We start from the raw sequence: 24,029 nt of genomic DNA on the forward strand, positions 1-24,029 counted from the left end.
CTGGCAACAGGCCTGTTGTGACTCTGACTGTGTGTACACTTGATATAACTGACACATACTTGGGCAAAGTTCAGGCGGCAGATCGGAGTAAACAAACCAAAGGAAGCAGTTTAAAAGCTTGTGACAATAAATAATAATTATTTCTTCAGTAGAACTTTGGCTCTTCTCCAAGCTACCATCAGCAAGCGCCAAACAGCTGCTTTGATGAGTGTGAATTGGTCGTTGGCAAAGTTTCCTCGTACCCGTTCTCCTCCAAATGTCAACCTGACTTAATCCCACTGATGCCAAACCCAAGAGCGAGAGGGGCGAGTCTTCCACCCTAGACCCAAACGTCTGGCAGGGGCATGTGCGTCTGATGTTTAACTGACAGCAGATTCGAGAAGATTGGCATCCTGACCCTGTCCGACCCCTCTCGTTCTAATCTCAGTCCAGAGGTGAAGGGCCAGGGGTTGTGGGAGGCTACTGTGGGCCGTTGCCTAATGAAGGAAGTGATAGGTCAGGCTTGGGTTGATTTTGTCTGTAAACACAAAGTCACAAAGTCTTAAAGCTAAGTTGTAGGTCTTGAAAGTTAAGTCTTCAGCGGAGAAGGTCTCTTCAGAAGGTAAGAAGGGTTGCGGGGTTGGTGAGACGGGCTGAAAGGGTCAATACAGATAATAGTGACCGGAATAATGTCATCATGGCTCGTGCCTTCGCTCGTCTTTGGAGGTCGTTCAGGATTTTGATGCTAGCCCTTTGCACCTCCTTAGGGCTCAGAGACATGGCGATACGTGCCACAGTCATGTACTTCTTTGTTTACATTATGATGTCCAAATGTTTGAGGACACACCTTCTAATGAATGCATAGAAGTACTGCCAATAGAATAGGGATCTCTGCAGGAGCAGATCAATAAGGGTTGGAGCAGTGGAATAAGGGTTGGTGCTTCAGCCAATGCTTTTGGGGTGAGTTGGGTGGAAGATTGTGAAGTTGGGCCTCACTAACGCTCAGAATCAAGCCCTCACAGCAGTGCTCTTTCAGAATCGAGTAGAAAGCCTTCTTCCTTGGACGACAGAGACAATTACTCCAACAGAAGCAGGACAACTCTTTTTTAATACCCATAAATTTGCAAGAGGCAACGAAAAAGAGCAGGTGTCCCAATACTTTTCTCCACATAGAGTACAGAGTTTTATAGTAGTACATGCTAAGGACATGCTAATCTAGTACGTAATGTTGGCTGATAATGTTAACCATATGTCTTAGGGACTTAAAAGGGCACCAGATCCTGAGAATCAGCGTACGACTGAAGGGTTGTACCACAAAGATGTTTTGGCTTTAATTAGAGTTTTAAAACGTGTGGAAACATCTGACAGCTCTATCGTTCTGAACAAACAGCGCTATAAATGAAATAACGCTAAACTAGGCAGAAAAATGCTCCCGGATGAGAACGGAGAAGGCTGCTTTTCAACAGATTGAAAGACCTTTTCATTGAGATGCCACAAGACAATAACCAGCAGGCCCGGACTTGGCCGTTGGTAATTTGCCCATTGGGCCGGTCTTGCGAGGGTTGGTCGTCTCTCCCAACCCCAGTCTTAGATCACCTATAAAAGTACACTATTTACCCAAAGCCTCTCTAACGAATGCACACAGCTACTTTAAGTTACAACTGCTGCTGATGTGGATGTGCAAATGCACACACAAACACACACAGCTTGTCTAGTCCCTGTAGAGAAATACTGCCAATAGAATATTACTCTCTGGATCAGATAAACATGATAATAATGCCAGGCGTGGGCTAGAGGAGGGGCATGAAGTCCCCCAGCATCGAGCTTTGGAGCAGTAGAAGAACTGTGTGAAGCTCCATCCAATACTTTTGGATGTGGTGATCATCCAACGTTCTGACCTCACTAACGATCTTATAAATCACATTCTCACAGCAATGCTTCTCCAAAATCTAGTGGAAAGCCTTCTTCCCTGGACAGTAGAGACAGTTACTCCAACAGAAGCAGGATCAACTTCTTTAATACCTTTGATTTCGGACAAAACAGTTCATGTCCAGGTGTCTCAAGAACTGATGACCACGTACTGCTAACCCTGGTAACAGGTACTGCAAGTGTAAGCGCTGCGACGGTCTCTGAAATATCCATCCCAGTAATATATCCATCCCACGACGCCTCAATCTTATTGATGTCGGCCAAAAGGATCACAATATGCTAATATCTCAGAGAGGTGCAGAGGATGTATCGTACAGCCGTAGGGACTGTGATGTAGGCCTAAGCTCTCCAGATGCAAGAGTGAAAGCAGACTGAGGGAAGTAACTTTTTGAGAAATGGTTTTGACTCATCTGGTCAGACATCCTCTTGGTCTTTGATGTAATGAGAGATTGGAAGTGTGTGTGTGTATGCAGTACGGCCCAAACACAGGAAACCATTTGGGTTAGCGGAGGAGGCAGCGCGAAAGTGGTGCGTAATCTCATTAATAAAGGGATCAGTTTCAGCTCCTGCTGTGTGTGTGTGCGATCGAGACAAGTAGAGGCTTCGCAGCCAAGAACGGTCATTCAAGGATCTCCATCACCAAGAGAGGCACGTCCTGGCAGGATCGAACCCCTAATCTATACTGTAAATACAGCCAGCATCCACTTTATTTGTGAATCCCCAGCCAGGTGTGTATCTATAGACTGTTGCTTCGCAGTGCGTCAGTTTCCCTCCTCAGAGGACCACTCCGGACACGACAGTATGTGTGCGGTGCTGGAAGGATCAGTCACAGTGGTGTTACGGGGTCTCTTTAGAGTCATTGCGTAGAAGTATGATTATAGCCTAGCTTCTGCATGCAAACCATCTGGTTTAGCGGTTAACACATATGCTAGGGGCAGTGTGCACACACCCATCCGGAGTGGTGGCCAGCCACTTTAGCAAACAGTGAGGGTAAAGGGTACCTCAGCCATGGACCTTGAGGAAGGAGAAAGTCCTCTTCCTAAAAAAAGTCTAGCCTCTGCAGGGAGCAGTTGTCGGTTAGGTACCTTGCTCAAGGGTACCTCAGCTTTGAACGTTGAGGAAGGAGAAAGTGCTCTTCCTAACGAAGCTTAGCCTCTGCAGGGAGCAGTTGGTGGTTAGGTACCTTGCTCAAGAGTACCTCAACTGTGAACGTGGAGGAAAGAGAAAGTGCTCTTCCTAACGAAGCTTAGCCTCTGCAGAGAGCAGTTGGTGGTTAGGTACCTTGCTCAAAGGTACCTCAGCCGTGAATGTTGAGGAAAAAGAGAGTACTCTTCCTGAAGAAAGCCTAGCCTCTTCAGGAAGCAGTTGGTGGTTAGGTACCTTGCTCTAAGGTACCTCAGCTTTGAACGTTGAGGAAGGAGAAAGTGCTCTTCCTAATGAAGCTAAGCCTCTGCAGGGAGCAGTTGGTGTTAAGGTACCTTGCTCTAAGGTACCTCAGCTGTGAACGTCCTGGCCCCTTCACTTCCCCTGCCCCTTCACTGCCCCTTCTGTTGACAAAGCCCGATTCTCAAACCTTTAGGCCATGCCTGCCCCACATCTGTGTCACTGCTATGTTGAGAGTGAGTCTGCCACCCAAAGACATATCCAGGCAAGCATGGCTCTGTGGTCAGAAAATGGGCCAAGGCATGCAAAGTGGTCATCAATGGAGGGATTACAGTCTCTTTCAGCAAAGTGGAGATACAAGGGAGCTTGACGGGAAGTGTGCAAGACCTCAAGAACTTAGGAAAGGAAGGAACCGGATGAGGGACTAGTATCCTGAGATTGCGCAGTGATGAACTTCTTCGGAGGATCAGGGAGGGAGCAGGACACTAAAGTGCTTTTGACCAAAGTCATTGTGATTAACTATGTGAGCTTCTCGAATTCCACGTCCCGTATGTCACACAGTTATCACATCAGGAGACTCTGAACATTAGCAAGAACACATAGAGCCATATTGTTCCCCTGTCGAGTTATCGCGGCCAGAGCTGACCCTTCGCCTTTGGCCTCTGCCTAAGACAATGCGAGCCTTGTGACCAGAGATCTGGTCCATGTTCTAATGTTGGGGTGCCACTCTCTTGCTCAAGCCCTTTCTCCCTGTTCTACCCACCCCATGTCCGACACAATAAACTCCATCCAGATCCCAGTGTGGCAATGGCCACCTTTTACCCCATCGCATTCCCAAGACAGAGCTCCAGGCCCAAGGGTCCAGAGGTGAAGGCCGGGCGTGTGGCCCAGCTCGTGTCGTCCCGTTTACCGCCTCATAAATTTGCCATGTGTGATGGCCCCTTCGCGCTTGGTCCTCTGGGGAGGGCCGTCCATTAAAAGGGGTTGGCATTTCCACCCCTGCGGTCCCTCTAGAATTCCCCATGTGGAACGCGGCATCCGTTTCGAGGAATGCTTACTCTGTTCTTTTGTGGGGAGGCCTCCTAGAATGGCCTTTCAGATGCATGTAGCTTCTGTCTGTTCTCTTATCTTATCTTCTCCACAGTGACCCATGAGTTGAGAGTGCCACGACTTCGGTTGTGGGCAAAAGCTGCCAATGCATGACATCATCGACACGGCATCAGTTTGGGGATGAACAGATGCATTATTGTGTGGCATTTCTTTTACAAGTTGTAAAATACTCTGGCATCTTCTTAAGCAGGGGTTCTCAAAGTGGTCCTCAGGGATGCCACAAAAGTCCACTTTGACCTGACCATGGCCTGATATGGTAAATCTGAAGACATTAAGTAAGCCCATATCTTCCAAGCTAACACAAGAACTAACTCTGTCAGGACATGGTCTGGAGAATTATTCTGGGCATGCCATGATGGGTACCCTAGGTGGCATCCTTCTGCAAATCCACCAGGAGGTCTAGGACAGTTTGGAAGTGGGATTGGGGTCGGAGGAGGATTGGAGGGAGTTAAACTGGGCAGGAGCCATGTCAAGGGGAGGCTAATGAGGAGGCTAATGCACAGCAGGTGTGTGCCAATGCCTCCCAAAAAGGCATAATGAAGATCTGGCGGCTGATCCAGACGTCTGTTGTGAAATCCCTTGCTTTAATGTTCATATGGGTCCCAGATTGGCCTGATTGCCCTGTTGGCTGTGTTGTAGTGTTCTGAGGCCAAGTGGTTTCAAATACCATGTTTTTGGTCATCCATTCATTCACAGGTCCAAAGCTGGACTTCCTTCAAACTGTCCAGCTCAAGCGCCTGGTTGAAAGCAGCTTTTGCATATCAGCCTTACACATTAGCACTGATCCAATCTGGAGGCTGAAAGCGCTGACTGGGGATCAGATTTCCTGCTGGTGGATTCTGACTGCAGATACCACAAGATAACATCCCCGGCTGATCCTGGACCATTAGTCCAATGTTAGCGCTCCGATTAAACCCGAGGCTTTGTGAAATCCATCTTCCAGCGGGCTTCACACATTGCTTACATGTGTGTTAGCTAGCAACTATTACTACTCTTTTAACATGAGCATTTAGAAACCAACTTCTGGACAATGCTGTGGACATCTTGTGGGGGCCAGTGATGAATGGGAGAAGAGGGGGGCTGAGAGGAGGGAGGGCAGAAGGACATGGTTTACTCAGATTGCTTTACAGTAGTAGTAATGAGAATTGGGGTCAATACATCTGCAACACAAATATTTTATTCATTATCCACGCCCAACAGCGTACCGACCCTCGTCTTAGGCATCAGGCAGCATGGTCATAACCATTTGGGGTAAAACACTTTCTGTGAGGGAGCTTTTAAAAGGCGTTAAACATCAGCGTCAGACGTCTGGTTCCCTTCACCACCACTGCTGTGACTGCTGGTCGCTATTGGTAACCAGTGTTACTCTGCCATTTTCTTTAGAACGGAACGCTTCACACCGAACCTCTCAGGGTGGGTTTGTTGACATCGTAGCTGTTGAATCATGCCCTCATTTTAAAATGCTGGTAGAGTTCCCCTTTAAGTAAACAGAGATTTACACGTGCACTCAACATCGTCCAGTCCTTGTCGAAGAAACTGTGAAGGACCACGTGTAGGTAGGAGGACAAGAAGAAGAGAAGACGGGGGTAGGGAGGGAAGTGAAAGGGGAGATGGACATGCTGTATGGTGCAGATGGGATGGATAAGAGGAAGAGAGAGAGAGAGTGCGCGAGAGTGAGCAGATGTAGAGACGCGAGTGCGGTCGATAGGAGAGATGGAGTTTCTCTCCTGCCCTATCAGGTTTCTCGGCCTGACCTCTGCAAGCGGCTATCACATTCTGCTGCAGAGAATGGTTCCTCACACACACACACACACACACACACAAACACACACAGAAGCATAGCATACTCCCCTGCCCTCTCTGGCGTGACTAGGCTTGCTCTGGCACCGGCGCTACACTTCACTCTCTCTAAACCAAACAGACAATAATAATGATCATTTGAGATGATCATTTTTTTAGCATCACCACCTTGAAGCCCACCGCACACCTGCTTACCCTACGCGTACCCTGTGTGTGTGTGTGTGCACGCTTCAAACACAATAATACGATATAACTGAGGGATTACCGAGGCCTGTACTTTTCCCCTGGTTAACAGCTGCAGCTCAGAGGGATGTGTGATATTATGCAAGAAATAATTAGCCGGGAGATTCCAGTGCGAAGGCCGGGGGCAAGGAGGTGGGGTAGGGGGTTCAGTGTACTCCTACTGATAATACACTTCCTGCGTCCTGTTTTACTGACATGACACATCTGGACAGATGTGAAACTGGACAGTTTTAGGCTAAATAACACCGGAGTCACAATAGGGAAACGTTCAGAATCTGTTCCTCTTTTATTTCGTTCACATTTGTTTACTCATACTTCAGCCATTTCTGATGACAGCCAGTAAAAACCACAGCCTGACAACCTGGAAACACCTGAGGGCCGGTGTTTCCATTCAGAATGCTGTGCAGTCCAGTACTAGGCCTAGGAACTGCATAATTCTTATAACTGCAGAACCTGCACATTCATTTCAGACACCTACAGAATTTGATTTGCAGATACTGAATGATTTAACACTGGATACTGAGTATTTCATAATAGATACTGAATCATTGGTAACAAATGCTAAATCATTCATAGCAGATACTGAATCTTCTATAATAGATACTGAATCATTCTTAATACATACTGAATCATCCATAGTAGATACTGAATCATCCATAATAGATACTGAATCATTCTTAATACATACTGAATCATCCATAGCAGATACTGAATCATTGGTAATAAATACTAAATAATTTATAGTAGATACTGAATCATTCATAATAGACACTAAATCATTGGTAATAAATACTAAATCATCCATAGTAGATACTGAATCATCCATAATAGATACTGAATCATTGGTAATAAATACTAAATCATTAATAGTAGATGCTGAATCATCCATAATAGATACTGAATCATTGGTAATACATACTAAATTATCCATAGTAGATACTAAATCATCCATAATAGATACTGAATCATCCGTAATAGATACTGAATCATTTATAGTAGATACTGAATCATCCATAATAGATACTGAATCACTGGTAATAAATACTAAATCATACATACACACATATATTTACAACCCCATGTCTAATGCTGAGGGATGAAGGGGGATAGGAAAATAACTTTAAGGAGGACCATAAGGTCCAATCAGCACAGAGTTCATTGACTTGTATTGGCCTTAAAGGCGCATCTTTTTTGAAAATGGGAAGACCATATGGTCGCTAACGTGCAACTCACTTAACAGTAAGTTCCCTTAATGCATTTACCATGGCTGGGCACTGAGCCTTGTGGGGGGTTAGTAACTTTGTAGACCACACAGTTTATACCATGACCCATCAGCCCCGTTTTTGAGGGGAAATCCTCACACTGGCCCTAAAGGCCCAGCTTGTTTAACTCTGAGGGACTGAGAGAGGTTGGAGCTTAAGGTGGACCATGAGGTCCAGCTCACTTAACAGAGGGGTGGACCCTAGTTTTGAGCCTTATGGCCTTCTGCTTAATAGAGAAGGGCAGTGACCTCTCTTTCAGGATGCCGGCCTCAGCTGGGCGCTACAGCCTCGCCTATCAAAGCCCCAGAAACAGTTGTTGTTGTTCACGCCGGGCGTTGTAGCCCTGTGCCACACCTTCCTGGTGAGGACTCGGCACGGGTGTCACGGCACTGAGCTCAGAGGAAGGAAAGAAGGGAGGCGGAGGACGGCGCGGGTGAGCGAGCTGGCCGCAATAAAAGAGCAGCAGCGCACTGGAGAGATGGGAAGAGATAGTGGTTGGGCGAGAGAAAGAGAGAGAGAAAGAAAGAGAGAGAGATACATAGAGAGGGTAAAGAAAGGAGGGGGTGCATTTTGGACTCAACAAAGAGGATATCTGTCCATAGTGGTGTCTGGTGTCCCTTCTCCTGGGATTGAGAGTGTGTGAGTGTATTGATATGTATGGGACTTGGAGCGGGAACAGGGAGTGGCCGTATCTCTCTCTCTCTCTCTCTCTCACACACACACACACACACTCACTCACACACCCCAGCATGTATAGTGAAAGACAAAGTGTCTCAAGTGCATCCAAAGGCCAGGCCGGACAAGGTCCGCTTTGTTCCGCCGCACAGATTTCAAAGTTTCAAATTAAATAAATCCGACATTTTTGAACTCTGTAAAGATCAGCGTCTCCCTGCTTGTCTGCAACAGCGTCCAGCTCAGTACCGGCTCCAGATCTGCTCACGGGGGAAAAAAACAGCTGTTTCTTGTATGTTGGCCGGTATGGGTGGATGGTGCAGGTTTGCCAGAGGTCAGTTCTATCGTGCTGTCCTTAATAATTAAACGAGTCCACACCTGGGTCATTTTCATTATTTGGAAACCAAAAAAGTCCCAGAAAACAGAACATGCCCTCGGAAAACTTAAGAAGTCAGTGACTGAGATGTAAACAGTCTTACAGAGAGAAATCTGGTGTGAAAGACTACACTGGGGAGAAAATGACCAACTCAGATCTTTTTACAGGGGTTTTTAATGGAACCAGGCATCGGCCGCCGCAACTATGCAACAAATCTAGACATTTTTTTAACTATTCAAACTAGGGCTGGGCAGTGTGGTTACATTTTATGGGAATCGTGAATGATTTTGTTATTGTGATACGAGCAAGCACATCAAGGGCATCATCAGTGCTTAAAGAACTCTGCAATTAGAGAGTTAAAATTTTAAATATTATGAGTCTGATGCCACGAATGCTTTTTGTTCTGCGTGTATCATGAAATTGTCTTTAAAAATCGTGATGTAATATTTTGACCATATCGCCCACCCCTAATCCAAACCCACCTGCGAACCTATAAGTGTCTTCTCAGTCTATATGCAGTAAAGATGATGGTACAATCGGGGTAATTTTAAGAAAAATATAACATCCACAACTTTTCTTTGGGGACTATTTTTTTCCTGTAGAACACCCTTCATGTATCCCTCCACTATTAACATATTTAAATAAATGAAAAAAAAAAAGCATTCCAAAAGTATACCTTTAATCTGAGTGGGCGGAGCTAATCTGCTATAGCCTGAATAGATGGATAGATCTAATTGCATCGATTTTCTAAATGTACCCCCCCCCCACACACACACACACTCCCCCCCCCCACTCGTTTGTCCTGGATCAATAGCAGCCACGCCCTGTGGTCCCTTTTCACTGGCCAACCCCCTCTCCAAAACACCCCCCAGTTGCACATACACTCACACACCCTGGGGCCTCTATGGCCGGAATATCTAATGATCCTCAATGTGTCCGCCCATCTGTTAAGCCGAACAGCATCCCCCCACATCCCGTAGCCCCAGGCCTGGCCTGGCTTACTAGCTCTTTCGTTCAGACTCCTTCTTTCTCTCTCTCTCGCTCTCTCTGTCCTACCTCCGACCCTTGCCCCAGTTTAACGTCCATTAGGCCCGACTCAGGACAAAAGTGTGTTTATTATAGCTTCCAATCCAATCACGTCTAATTCAATCTGCAGGACCATTTCTCAGTCTGCCTTCTCGCCGCTATAGTGCGGGGACCAAATCAAGCAGTCCCGATAACATTGTTTTCTCCAGACCCCTTTCGGAATCGCCCGAGGCCTAATGCTGCTCTCAATTGCTAATTTGGAGTCAATTTCAGAAACTTTCTCCGAAGATTAAGGATAATAGAGCAGACGGAGGAAACTCGATTTAAAGCTTCGCTCTCGTCCTGCCCACCATTAAGTTTGCTGGACAGATTTACCTGCAACCCCGTTCATCTTGGGCCTAGGCTGGGAATAGAGTTTGGGATTGCAGGCGGAAAAGGAAGAACTGGCAGAACTGGCCTACTGTGAACACCACACATGACCATATGTAGAAAAGTGTGTAAACATAGGCTCCAGCCCACGTTATTAGACTCTCCTACATGGGACTCCCACCCACTGACCACTTTCTAAGCTCTACCCACCACACAGGCCTACCAGGGGTGGATAATATCAGGCTGTAGCCCACCCTTTTTTCGTGGACAGTTTGCCAGCCAACCAGCCTCTGGTCCACTAGTCGTCCATCATTTTCTGATCGCAGAGCAGCTGTGGGCTGGAAAATAGCACCCAGTGACTTTTTAACACAGCAGTTATGAAGTGTCATTCCCCTGTAATGGCCTCGCAGTTAGACAGTAAGAGGCCTCATCATTTACTTTATAAACATGTCAGCTTGAAATGACTGGCATGAGCTTTTAATAAATAGTCCTACTCAAGCACTGCTTGGTTGGACTTGTGTGTTATGAGTTCCCGGACACACGAGTTGCCGATCTAGATAGCCTTAATAAAGAATAAATAAAGAACCACTGGCTGGTATTTACCAACCAAGAGCAACTCTGCCTTAAAGGAGTGCTTGGTCAAAAACAATCAAGTGACCATGACTGACCCTAGATTCAGTCAATCAGCCAAGACATGTTTGGTATCTGATGTGTGCTTCTTTAGTTTGGAATAGAAGATGCTAGGCTAATGTTGCTAACAAACACTGGGCTTAGACCGTCATCAATCTAAATTTTTACAAAATTGAAACAAGATTCATGGCACATCACAAGTTTGTCTGTCTGCAGGACACAAATAACAGTCCCAAGATGAGATTGGTCAGACAGTCATTGTTAACAGTAACATTGTTAGCAATGTTAGCCTAGCATCACCCGTCGCAAAAGCAAAAGCAGCTCACGTCAGATACCCTGATAAATACGTCTTGGTTGATCGACTGCATCTGCGGTGAGATAGCTCTATTCTAACTGGCCACTCTGTGTTGTGCCACATTCAAAAGCTATAACTTGAATCTAAGTGGGCGGAGCTATACTGCTATTTCTTACTGCTAAGTCAAAGCAAAAGTGACTTACGTGTGTCTTTTTTTGTTTCTTCTCTCGCAGATGGGAATCCTCCGAACGCCACCAGCTCTCCCATCTCACCGGAAGAGCTGTCCCCCGTCCCGTTACCGGACATCTTCACTACGGACGTGCCGATAGATGAGACCACGGCTGAGACCACAGACAGCATGGCGACAGTCGACCCGCATACGAAGAAAATTGGCATCGGCTTGAGTGACAAGCTCATCCCTGTCTATGTCTCCATCCTGCCGGCCGTGCTGCTTGGCATTGTGGCCTTTATCATCTTCAAGCGGTGAGGAATGAGAGGGAACCGAGCCAAAGGTCGACTGGCTTGATAGGGGGCTGAATTTGGGGAAGCTGACTGAAGTTTTCTTGGGGGACTATTTAGCGTCAAATCGCACTGCATGTATCCCTCCACCATTCATAGATTTAAATAGATGTTTTAGGCTAAGAATTTCTATTCGTTAAGGTACTGTAAGAGAGCTTTTAGCACCCCCATGGCCGTGGCACAAGAAATAAGCAAAGGTCAGCAAAGGTCAAACCTTTTTATCAGACCCAGTATTTCAGGAAATGGTGCGATGTACAAATAGGAAGAAAAAAAACCCTGAAAAGCTTTTAACATCCTGAATAGTGGGGAAGCCTGCCAAGCTGCTCTCCTCTCGGCTATTACTCTCACAGAGAGAGCGAGACAGAGGAGAAATCTGAGCCATGTCACATGTGCCTTGTTCATTATATACAGTAAGGTGAGAGAAGACAAAGAGAGACCCTTTATCTGTTCAGGAATCAGAATGCGTTCGAACAGAGGCGTCTCTGTCGAACGCGGGAATGAAGCAGTTGGAGATACTCGTCCTGCGCTCAGCCCAGAGGATCATGAGATATTCACTGCTTGAACACCAGCGGGCCACTCTATTTTTAAACGAGGTCATCTGGTTCTTCTCAACTGGAGGCACCGTGTGTGTTGTCCCCCTTCTTATGTTTGTGTAACATCTTCACCAGTTATGGAGTAAGCTCCCTTAACACCAAGAGAATGGTTTCTCATCTTCTCACGGTCTGCTGTAGCGAAAAATGCTACTCCAGATGCTGTCAATCAGCCAGGGGTTGGGCAGGCAGTCTTCGTGGTGCTACTTGATAGGGTATGTTAGTCTTGAGGGACCCCCAGGTTTATTATTCCGTTATTAAACCTGTTATTACTGCAGAAACTACTATAGCACATATTATGGAGTCCCACAAGGTTCTGTTGTAGGGTGTATGAATAAGGAGATAAGACACCAAACTTTGGACAACTTGGCTGATATTTGAGGTACCGCAACATTGACACTGAAGCCTTATATGCTGTTGGTTTACTCCATGCTGCCAAAACAGTCACTCTACTAGACCTCTAGAAGATGGCATCCGTGGTATCTTGCACCAAGACGCCCCGGCAGATCCTCAGCTCTTCTTCTTCTTCAGCTTCTTCTCATGGTCTGCCATGGTCTTCAAGCGATAGATCAGTGCCAAAAAATGTTACTCCAGATGTTGTCAATCAGCCAAGACATGCTATCAAGCAGTGCATTAGGCAAGTAGTCTTCATGGTGCTACTTAATGGTACATTATGCCTTGAGTCAGCACAAAATCAGCCTTTTGAACCCTGGGTTTATTATTGTTATGAATCCAGTTATAACTGCAGAAACAACTATGAATTATATGGCATATTTTGTGGAGTCCCACAGGGCTCTGTTGTAGGGTCTACTAGACCTCTGACAGCGATATCCAGGGTATACGCTGTGTTAGTCTTAAGCAAAGCTAAGCAAACCTCTTGGTTGGACACCAAATGTCAATGACGTAGACATGAAATATGATGACCTAGAATTTCATTTGGCCCATCACGTGTCATCAAAACTCCCTCAACAAGATCTCTAAAGGTGGTATCTGGAACCAAGGCATTCCAGCAGTTTTTTGTGGATTACTGATGTGAAATAGCTGGGGTTTTGGGTTTCTATAGTAAGCATGTGTTGATTAGCAGGTAGGGCCAAAGTCTCCAGTAATAGTTCGTCTGAACACTGTGGTTTAAACAAAGACTTGGAACTGGACTGGGATTAAAATAGCCAATACCCGATTCATTAAAATATGCCTGGATCGGCCCCAATTGGTGTAAAAAGGAAAGTGACTGCTCTGGAGCGAAGAAGGGTCTGTTGGCACCCATAGACAGGCTGGGGCAGAGGCATGAAATATTTAAAAATGTGGTTGGAGGGCCTGACATTGACCCTCTTTCAGCGCTCAAGCCAGAGAGACAAGCCGAATACATTAGCATGTATTGATCCAGTGATCTGAGGCTAAAATATCATAATCTGTTGTACGAGGAGGAAGACTCACACAGAGAAAAACCTAAAATAATCCTAGAATTCTTAGATTCTTAGCATTTTTCTTATCTAAATTCTTATCAGCCTTATGTTAGTATGGTAAGCCGCAGATGGCTAAGCAGTTTTTGTATAAAACTAGATTAAACAGCTAGTTGGGGCAGTGAGGTGATTTCTGGCAACCTATGTGTTCAGTTTCACTCAGCTGAGAAGCTAATTTAGCAATTATTTAATTATTCAATATTAATTTAATTCATATTTAGCAATTAATTATTCCAAAAATGTTAGTACTAAACTGTATATTTAGCTGCTGTGGTCTGGACAGCAAGTGTTTAGGAGTTGAGGAGCTAATTTTGCAATTAGCAACTAAATCTGTTAACACAGACTAGCTAACATACTAGAAATTCCAAATATTTACAGACTTTTATTTTAGTACAAAACTGTAGTGTTTCGTGTTTCAGCTTCTCTCAGCTGATGAGCTGACGAGCTAACTTCACGATTAGAAGCTAACTAGGTTACCACAAACTAGCTAGCTAACAGAGAGAATAAATATTACAAATACTTACAGATTCGCTGCAGGACAGTGCAGCATATTTACCCCAAAAGTTCTAGTACAAACCTGTATGTGCAGCTGTTGTGTTCAGGACAGCAAGTGTTTTGATTGTCAGCTTCTTGCTGATTAGCATGCAGGCTACAACCGGCCTACAGTAAACTACAGTGTACTACAGTCTCCTGACAGACTGTGTGTGCTGTCTCTGTCTCTTATTATTTTGGATGAGACAGCTTGTGCTTAGATACGGCTAACGTTAGCATTTCCATTTTGGGTCGTCAGAGCTGCAGGCACATTTCTCTGAAATGAATGTAATTTGGTTTTGTGATAATTAGCCAACAAAACCCTAGTGTGTGTGCACCTTTATAGCTAGTGTATTGTATAGTGTAATGCTCTGGCCATGATCCAGCAATACCCTACAATCCAAATTCATGTCTATAACCTTTTATGAAGGGTTATGTGAAGGTTCTTTCCCAATTTAAAGAAATGTGAAGTAAGGACTGGAATGCTGCTAACTGCAACTTAGGCGGAGCTGCACAAGACCTCTGCCCAGAACTGTGTAACAGGAGAAGTGCAGTTTATCCGCATGAAGCCGTACCCAGCTCTGACGCGTCGGCTAGCAGACGTCCATGCCGGCCATCATCACACTGAAGTGATGTGGGGTGAGAGTGCAAGCCATCTACCCACCCAGATAGAGCAAGGCCAGTTGTGCTCCCACAGGCTCCGGCTGCTGATGGCAGGCAGTTGACCCTGCTTTTGTTGGAGTCTCTACTGTCAGGGGGAAAAACTCACTTCACTAGATTTTCTTAACATTGCTGTAAGGGTTTGATTGCATTCAGCTACAGATACAGTAGTGATGTTCAGGATCTTACGGATGATCACCACACCACCCCATCTCCAACTCATCTCCAACTCATCCCAAAAGCAATGGATGATGCACCAACCATCATTCCAGAGAACACAGTTCCACTGCTCCACAGCTCAATGCTGAGGGGCTTTATAGCCCTCTATCCCACCATTAGGTTCATCTGGTTTATCTGCTCCAAAGAGTCCTATTCTATTGGAAGGGACTACACAAGCTGTGTATGTGCTCACGCATTAGCACATCTGTGTCAGCAGTGGGTGCACTTACAGTAGCTGGAAGTTTGTTCATTAGAAGGAGTGTCCACAAACATTTGGACATAGACAGACAGATGAAGAGATGAATAAAGAAACAGACAAGCAAATGGATAGATTTGTTATTGCCCCCTGAGGGGACATTTGGGTGCAAAAGCACACAGTACCTGATCAATACACTCAATTACACACACTGGCACATACACCCACACACAGTGCGCGGTGGTGGTGGTTATGGGGTGGAGTTGTGTGGGGTATGCCCCAACGTCAAACTGGACATGGATCATGAAAGGGAACCGTATTTTCTAAGAGTGTTTCCTTATATTATGTGTGTGTGTGTGTGTGGGACAGGTGGAAAAGCTGTAAACACACAAACAAACAGGAGGGCGGCAACCGGTCAGGCACAGCCAACCCCAGCCAGACGCCGTCACCCGAAGGAGAGAAGCTGCACAGCGACAGCGGCATCTCTGTGGACAGCCAGAGCTTACAAGACGGCCAGGGACTACAACACACAGGTACACACACACACACTTCTTAAGTTCTGCACCCTACAGAGCTTTTCTTAGTACGATCAAAAAGCTCCATTACAACTTTCACTGAAGTTCAAAACATCTGCAGGTTTGTTCCATTAAAACCCTCTGACACTAAAATTGGATGCAGGAAAGGTTTCTTATGATGACTCTCATATTAGTGCAGGTGTTGCTGCATGGTAGAACAGTGCACCACCGCTCCAGAGTCTCCTAAATCTTCCTGAAGATCTTCTGCATCGCCTCAGACTGTGAGAAGACTTTGGTATCTTTTCACAGTCTTCTCCTGATTTGTGGGTATCAGTTACTACAATGTACTGTAACAAGTTCTAGGTAGCTGCTTGGACATGCTTATGTGAGGCTCACATGGTTGGAACATGGGCTAGGTGGTTTCCAGGTGGGCATGGGCTCAGAGTGGGTTTGTCCATGTGTTGTTACTGGGACCCAGTTGGGCTCCCCATCATTGCAATCCACCCTAATATCACATTTGTCCCATCTGGGCCTCATGTGCAGTGTGCAACCCAGATGAGGCACATGTTTAACCCATTCATGGTCCATGACTTGAAGACACCAGATGGCGCTCTGAACACCGTGGTTAAAACAAAGAACCGGAACTGGATTGGGATTTGAATAGTCGATATCTGATTCATTAAAATATGCCTGGATCAGCCCTGATCCCAGTCCACTCGATTGGATGTCCCTCTAAAATAATACACTATTCTTTCTTAAAATGTCAAAAAGACAGTTACGTATTTAATGCTAAGCCTTTTGGAGATCTCGCTTAGCTATTCTCACACTGACTGACATGTTGACCAGGAATGCCCAGAACTTTACATGCCACTGTGTCTGTTTGTTGATGTTGAAGTGTTATTTTGGGTCTCTTGCTGCTGAACCCATGTAACCCCGGTTCCCGTGTGTTCTTCCTAATAGCGGTTCATAAACAAATGGGCTGTGACCAAATATGGTCACAAACATTGTTTACTGTGGTGGGCCCGATTTATTGGCCTCCTGACTGGAATGCACGCCACTGTTTAAAGGCTTCACTATAACTTTGCTATTAACAATTATGAATTAGATACCACAATATATTTTTTAATGTTTCTCAATTTTTAGAGATTTGAGATTTTTTTTAAACAATTAAATGAAATTTAATAAATACTGTAATTTTCTATGAGAAAGACACTTACTGTGACCCACCAGTGTTTGTCTATGGATATTGCACGACTGTGTTTTATACCAGTTAGAAATAGGTGTGACTGTAACTGAAACTCAAAGTAATAATCAGCAGGGGTGTCTACATACTTTTGGCCAATCTGTGTATATAAATTATTGATTGGCAACGCATGCATCTGCTTTGCTCTTCTCTGCCAGTGGTGAAAATGGACTCACCCCTTACGTTGCCTCTGCACGCGTGCGAGGAGGTGGAGAAACTGCTCAGCCACGGCTGCGATGGCGACGAGGGCACGGGGGCCATGCAGGAAACTGACTGGTGCAGCCTGGCCGGGCTGCTAGGGTACGAAGAGGAGCGCATCGCCTCCTTCAGGCAGGAGGAGAGGCCCATTCAGGCCCTGCTGTCCGACTGGGCCAGTCAGGATACGGCCAGCGTAGACACGCTGTGCACCGCACTGAAGAAGATCAACCGAGAAGATATCGCCCAGAGCATCATGCTCAAGCCCACCGCCACATCTGCCGTATGAGGGAAAAGCACGCACACACAGACACACACACACACACACACACACACACACAAAAAAACACACACATACTCCTATACTCTTAAGCCATAGCTCCAAATCACATCTGTGCCGCATACCTTGATGTATACTATGGTATACAGCCCATAATGCTAACGTGCTAAAGTGTTAACGCCACGTGCCACAAGCCTCTCAAACCTGAACCTAGGCTGGACTTTGTAATTACTCCAGTATTAGCTACTTCTGTTTGCATGTGCCTTTTGTTTACCCAACAAGCCTAGAATGTGTCATTAGTATCATTTAAACCCCTTGACCCCATCAGTTCCTGGGCCTGGATGGCAAGGGTCCAGCACGGAATGGTGCCATTTAGGCAAAAAATCTGAGTTCCCTAAAAAAAAAAAAGTTTGCTCAAGACTTCGGAGTGTGTGTTTTATGGCAAATCGAACCAAAACATGTCCCACTTAGCATTGTTAACATTTTCCCAGGCTAGCATTGTTAGCAATATCAGTCGAGGACAGTGCATTATACAGTATTTTGGGCGTCTGAACATCATGGAATCATGTCCATGCATAATATCTGGACAGTACTGTGTGTCTGACTGATTTAATGAGACTAGAACTGGTGTGGCCATCTTGGATCTGGGTTGATGAGCCTCGCCTAACTTTCCAAGCAGGAAATCCGACTTGTGTGTGGGTTTCAGTTCCAAAATTCCAAATTTTCTACTTGGAATGCGGAAAATCTGACGTTCCATTTCAAACTGAATGCAGCATTAGCTCATGGCTAGCACTCTAATGTATAAGCTCCCAGCTTGTGTGTTAGTTCTACTGAACCTTAAACACTTACATTTCTGAATTTTGTGATCACCAAGCTGTGCTGGACTCTGACCGAAACTGATGACCCTTCTTGTACTGTCTCCTGTCTTTTGTCAAAACAAGCCTGCATTATCTAGTAATCCATTTCCATACAACATATAAACAGCCATCATTGCCATCTCCAGTACGATATGTAACTCATGACCCTCAGCTTATCCCAGATACAGTAGCTTACATGTCTGTCTGTGAGCAAGCCGGGTGTTTCTCGGACTGATCTGTGGTCAACAAATACTGTTAACATGCCTTCGACAACTTCAACTCACCACTTGGACTTGGACCACTTGCCTCCATGATACAGAAACAAGGAGCTAGTTTTTCCACTCAGGACACAGTCAGCCTCAGATAAGCTAACCTCAGTGAGCTAACTAGCTACCCTTGTAAACAACGTTTTTAAAGAGAGTCTTGGACGTAATCTGTGTACATTTTTAATACTTTTCTGGAAAAACAGTGAGCTTTACTTTAGGCCTGAAACTGCTGTACTCCCCTTGTTTTATTGTTGATGCTTGAGGTTTAGCCTGTAGCTTGTGAACTAGTAAGCTAGCAGGGTCAAGTAAGGTATTAGCGTTCATGTATGACAAATGGTGTTGTTTGCAACTTAAAGCTCAGTCTAAGCGTGGGAAATCAAAGGTAACAGGTTTGAAATATGACATTCTGCTTGAGGTTTAGCCTGTAGCTTGCTAACTTGCACAAGTCATGTCACTAACTAGCAAGCTAGCAGTGTACGTAAGGTATTAGCCGTCATATGTGACAAATTAAGTGGTTATCCACTTAAAGCTCAGCCTGAACGTGGAAAATCAAAGGTTACAGGTTTGAAATACGACATATTTCAAGTGTTTTATTGCTATAACAGATTTTTCGGTTTATTCTGTTCCTCGAGCCACCATTTAGCCTATCATCATTCATGTGCTTACTTCACTAAGCTAGTACACCAATGAATGGGTTATTACGCTGACGTTCCCCCGCAGGGAAATGGCGAGGCCAGGTTGACGAGGGCATGTTAAAACAGTAACCACTTTCAGCACGGGAACTTCTCTGCCATCCATCATAATAGTCATCTCCAGTGTCGCTTTGGGAAACTCGTTACTCCGTCCTCTCTTGCAGACGAATCCGAGGGCGGGGGCGTTGTATATTCTGTAAAATATGTCAGAGATGCCATGTCACTGTATGCAAATCAGTAATGGATGACATGTCGCCTGGAGGCTAAGAGCTTTCTGTTTGGCTACAGAAAGCTATCTGAGGACGAACTTTACCCCGAGAAGCTTTGACCTCTGTAGGGGTGAGGTCAGATTATGCAAAGAGAAAGCATGAACGTGAAATCAATGCACATAGGTTCATATGCACATAGGTTCATATCCCTTTGGTCACCCAAAACATCGCAGTGCTAACGCCTTTATTGTCCACAACATCTGCGTCTACATCACTATAGTAACCATCATTAAAGGGGCACTCCAGCCGACAGCGAGCCTTTAATATGTTATTTGTTATGATATGTAATAGCCTATAGCGCAAAACTTCCTTCACGATTATGTATCACTTCTGTGTTTTTGTCACTCATTGTTCCATCACTACAATACCCAGCATGCATTTCATTTTAGCCACATTTGTCATACAATCACTAGGAGCCTTTCTACATTGACTGAGCAGCTACTGATGAGACCAGTAAAATAATAATAATAATAATAATAATAATCATAATAAGCTTTCAAACAGCCCGCCCCTTTAATATCCACTTCATAAGCCCCTCCCACCTTCAAGATACATCATCAGAAGGTGGGGTTTAGCCTTGAAACTGTTAAATATTACTGTGGAGACTGTTTCAGCACCCCTGAAGCAGCAGGTAGGCATGTTCACAACATTTGTAGTGATGGTGACATTCTCTACGTTGGCCATAGTGTCCCTTTATCATTGCCCTTAAGCATTTCGTTGACCGTTTGCCCTGCCCGCACCAGAGAGAAAGCACGTTACAGGGAATTAGGATCCCGGTGGTCCACCTGAAAGCTGAGAAGTGTCCTTTCCCCTTCATGTTTTTTAACAAGAAGGTAAAAGGATACTGGTCACTACCTGCCCAGGGTCATCACCATGACAAAAGAACTTGGTCATGGAGTCTGTGACCTAGATAGAGTGTGACACACACACACACATACACACCAAAGAAACAAGCACAGCCGCACACACAGTGAACTGGTGTCCCGTATGAGCAATTCAGGTTAATTTAAAGTGACTCAAACGAAAGCTGTAACGAGCACAGGAAATAAGACCCGTCCGAATTCACTCAGTGAAATATGGAATGCATCATGCCGTGATTCTCCGCCAACCTTTAAGCCAATCTGAAATCAAACGGTTGGGGGGGGGGGGGGGGGTGAGGGTTGGGGTATGGAATCGCAAAGGTCTGTGAAAGGGCGACATAAATGACTCTTGACGGGTTAATGGCGGTATCGCGTACTTAACAAAGGTACAAGGCACTTCTTCGGGGCGAGGCTGGACGAACATGAAGACCAATTATCCAGGGGGTCTGTACATTCTCAGGGGTCATATACATGACACTGTCCAAATGTTGCATTTGTTGCCTCTCCAAAGGTTACATGCATTGTTGTACTGCCTACAAATGAGGCCTTATCAAGTATCGTGGTTTGAAGGAACCACTAGTTAGGCTAAAACCAGAAAGTCTTCAATTACATTCTAAACATATTTCTTTTATCTCCTAGATTTTGTTTAGTTCAACAACTGCCAGAGTTCTTGGGCTCATTACTTTACATTTACAAAAGTGTTCCAGCTTAAAACTGTTGTTTTCTATGTGTGTATTTAGCGTGCAATGCAAGATTCTCGGAGTGCATATTTTATCCTTAGCAGTTTCATAGGGGTCCACATAAATGGTGACGTCCCACATAGATAATATATAAATAGCCACGACTTAGTGAGATGTGGGAACTAGGTCCTAAGTCATGGCCACAGCCTAAGACAAGATCAGGTTCGCACACCTTATTACGTAGTGGCCACCAATTAGGATCTTGTTCCCAAACATACTTAATAAGGTGTGAGAACCAGATCTTGTCTTACTAAACTGTGGCCACGCCATAGGATCTTGTTCCCACGCCTTTCCAAGTTTAAGTTGTGGCCACTACTTAGTAACATGTGGGAACCAGATCTTGTCTTAGTGAGATGTGGCCCCGACTTAGGCTTAGAAAGGCATGAAAACAACAAGGTCCTAAGTCATGGCTTAGAAAGGCATAAGAATGAGGTCCTAAGTCATGGGCAATACTTAGTAAGGTGTGGGAACCAGATCTTGTCTTACTAAACTGTGGCCACAACTTAGGATCTTTTTCCCATGCCTTTCTAAGCCATGACTTGTTTTTATTTATGCAAGATGTCACCATCGTAAGTATAGTCACTGCAGTTTCGAGACTTTGGAATCAGTTATGCAACCATTAAAATGTCGCTCAGGAAGACTTGCTTTGGGCTAGCATAGCCACTGATGGAAAGGCTCAGGAATAGAAGTACATTTCATACAGCCTTTGACGGTCTGCCCCAAAGCTCCTTCCACCTTTCAGATACATCATCAGAAGTGCATTCTCATAGTGTTCAAACAACAAAAAAAAAACACTGCTAGATCCCACAGCAGATAGACTTGATGTTGTTGATTTGTTGAGTAGGCATGTTTACAACTGGGTAGATTTTTTCGGTTTGGCTGGAGTTCCCCTCTAAAGATACTGTAGAGGTTTGTACAGTAGCATTCTGCCATCTTGGGATAAAGCCAGGTTTTGCAGAGGCAAGACTGATTCTCTCGACTATAATAATGGGATATGCAAGCACATTATAAAATGTCAAGCTTGTAATGAAGGTGTTCTTCCCTTTTCTTACGGAGGAGGGGGGTGTTGTAATTTTTCTTATTAAGAAGTTTTATGTCCAATATTGTTTTTTATTGTATTTTTTTCATTGTTTATATGTTTTCCAGGTTAGATTGTAGCACTTAAGTGTAAATATGTATTCAGTATCACAAGTGCCTGAGAGAAACGTCAGGTCTATGTCGTGTTCCATTCTTTCTGTTTACCTTGCGTTAATAATCTGTCGGCTTTCCAAGTTACCGCTAAGGCATGTACTCCTAAGCGTGACTGGCTAGTGTTTGGTCACGACCGTTTCCGTACTAAACGCTGTAATCAATCCAGTCCCAGCCTTTGGACAATCTGCCATATCTGTCCAATATTTGTTTTGCGCTTTTGTTGATTTTTGGTCAAGCTGTTTTCTTAAATATGTCACTGTTGGATATCGCAAGGGCCTAGTGCCCCGCCAAAGGGTCTACAAAAAAGGGCACACTGCTTTCTGACAATCATTCAAAGAACCTGGACGCAAAGGGTTTACGTATCCGCATGTGCGATAAAGGGTACGAAGGATGGGTGGGTCAAGCTTAAATTTTGCGCTCAGGAGAAGCAGCGTGATCGAAAAGGGAAGGAAGGATGGACAGGTCAAGAAAAGGCGGGAGATGGAAGAAGAAGGAGGAAGTGGAAGAAGAAACATCTGGAGAACGTTCTAAAGAAGACAACGTACAAAACTGAAAACCTGTGAATGTTCCTTGTATTTACTAATATGTACGCTGTATCATATAAATGTGAATTTGCTAGAATCCCCACATCTGGTTCGATGCAATTAGACTATTAAAAACCATGAAAATGAATAAACTAATTCAGATTACAACCATCATCCATCATCCAGATGTGATTTTTCCATTTTTTTCCCAGTAGATTATTTCTGCATTATGCCATAAACACCAACCAGCCACTATATAAATGCCACCTCCTTGTTTCTTAATATCATTGTCCATTCTATCAGCTTTACTGACCATACAGGAGCACTGTGCAGTTTTATAAGTCCAGACTGTATCAATCTGTCCTGCATACTTTGTTAGCATACCCTGTTCTTCAATGCTCAGGACCCTAAGGACAGACCACCACATAGCAGGTACACACTACTAACACACTCACCACCACCATGTCAGTCAGTGTTACTGCAGGGCTGAGAATGACCCACCACCCAAAAACTACCCACTTGCTCTGTGGTGGTCAGTCCTGTGGGGTCCTGACCTTTAAGGAACAGGGTGAAAGGAGGCTAATGACAAATTATGCAGAGAAACAAATGGATACAGTCTGGACTTCAAGGACTACATAGTAACACTATGGCGCTACCCAAGATCTCTCGGCTCCAAGTGGCTCAGTGGTCTTCTTCTATGGCCCATAGGGCTTAAGTTAAAATCCAGAGCCACACCCCTTTGCCATCAGTGGCAGGAGTCTGGGAGGTCATCCAGGGCAAGAAATCCCAGCTTAGCTCTTGACCAGCATAGTGTATGCTATCATTTAGGTTTGATGGGCCAGCTGATCTATCCAACTTGCTGGTCCTACAAGCTGATCGTCAAGCTGGACTTACTAGTTGACACGTTTGGTGTCAACTAGTAAGTCAAGGGAAGGGTTATTAGAAACATCAGTTGGGCAAGGCTAGGGTAGAGCAGGAAAGAAGGCCGGTCTCGTCTGCCAAAAATTCAAGGTTTAAGGTACCGAGGTTGCAGCGGCCTCACTGGCGAGTCCGAGACGAATTTGTAGAAATGTGGTACAATATGTCACAACCAGTTGACTTTTCTGAGGGTGGATATTTTACGAGGTGGAGTCTAAAGCTATCAATCA

The 24,029-nt window shown here is 44.9% G+C and overlaps 1 protein-coding gene across 1 annotated transcript in view; it reads left to right on the forward strand.

Annotated features, from left to right (window-relative positions):
• ngfrb (nerve growth factor receptor b) overlaps positions 1–20,680 on the forward strand; it is a 40,697-nt gene extending 20,017 nt beyond the window's left edge. Inside the window, exons 4-6 of the mRNA XM_072667257.1 lie at positions 11,308–11,557; positions 15,619–15,782; positions 17,166–20,680. Coding sequence (XP_072523358.1) covers positions 11,308–11,557; positions 15,619–15,782; positions 17,166–17,491 — 740 coding nt within the window. The 3' untranslated portion in view covers positions 17,492–20,680. The remainder of the gene's footprint in view (positions 1–11,307; positions 11,558–15,618; positions 15,783–17,165) is intronic.
• Positions 20,681–24,029: the final 3,349 nt, after the last annotated feature.

This window comes from Salminus brasiliensis, chromosome 22, assembly GCF_030463535.1.
Source record: "Salminus brasiliensis chromosome 22, fSalBra1.hap2, whole genome shotgun sequence".
Classification (NCBI taxonomy): Eukaryota; Metazoa; Chordata; class Actinopteri; order Characiformes; family Bryconidae; genus Salminus; species Salminus brasiliensis.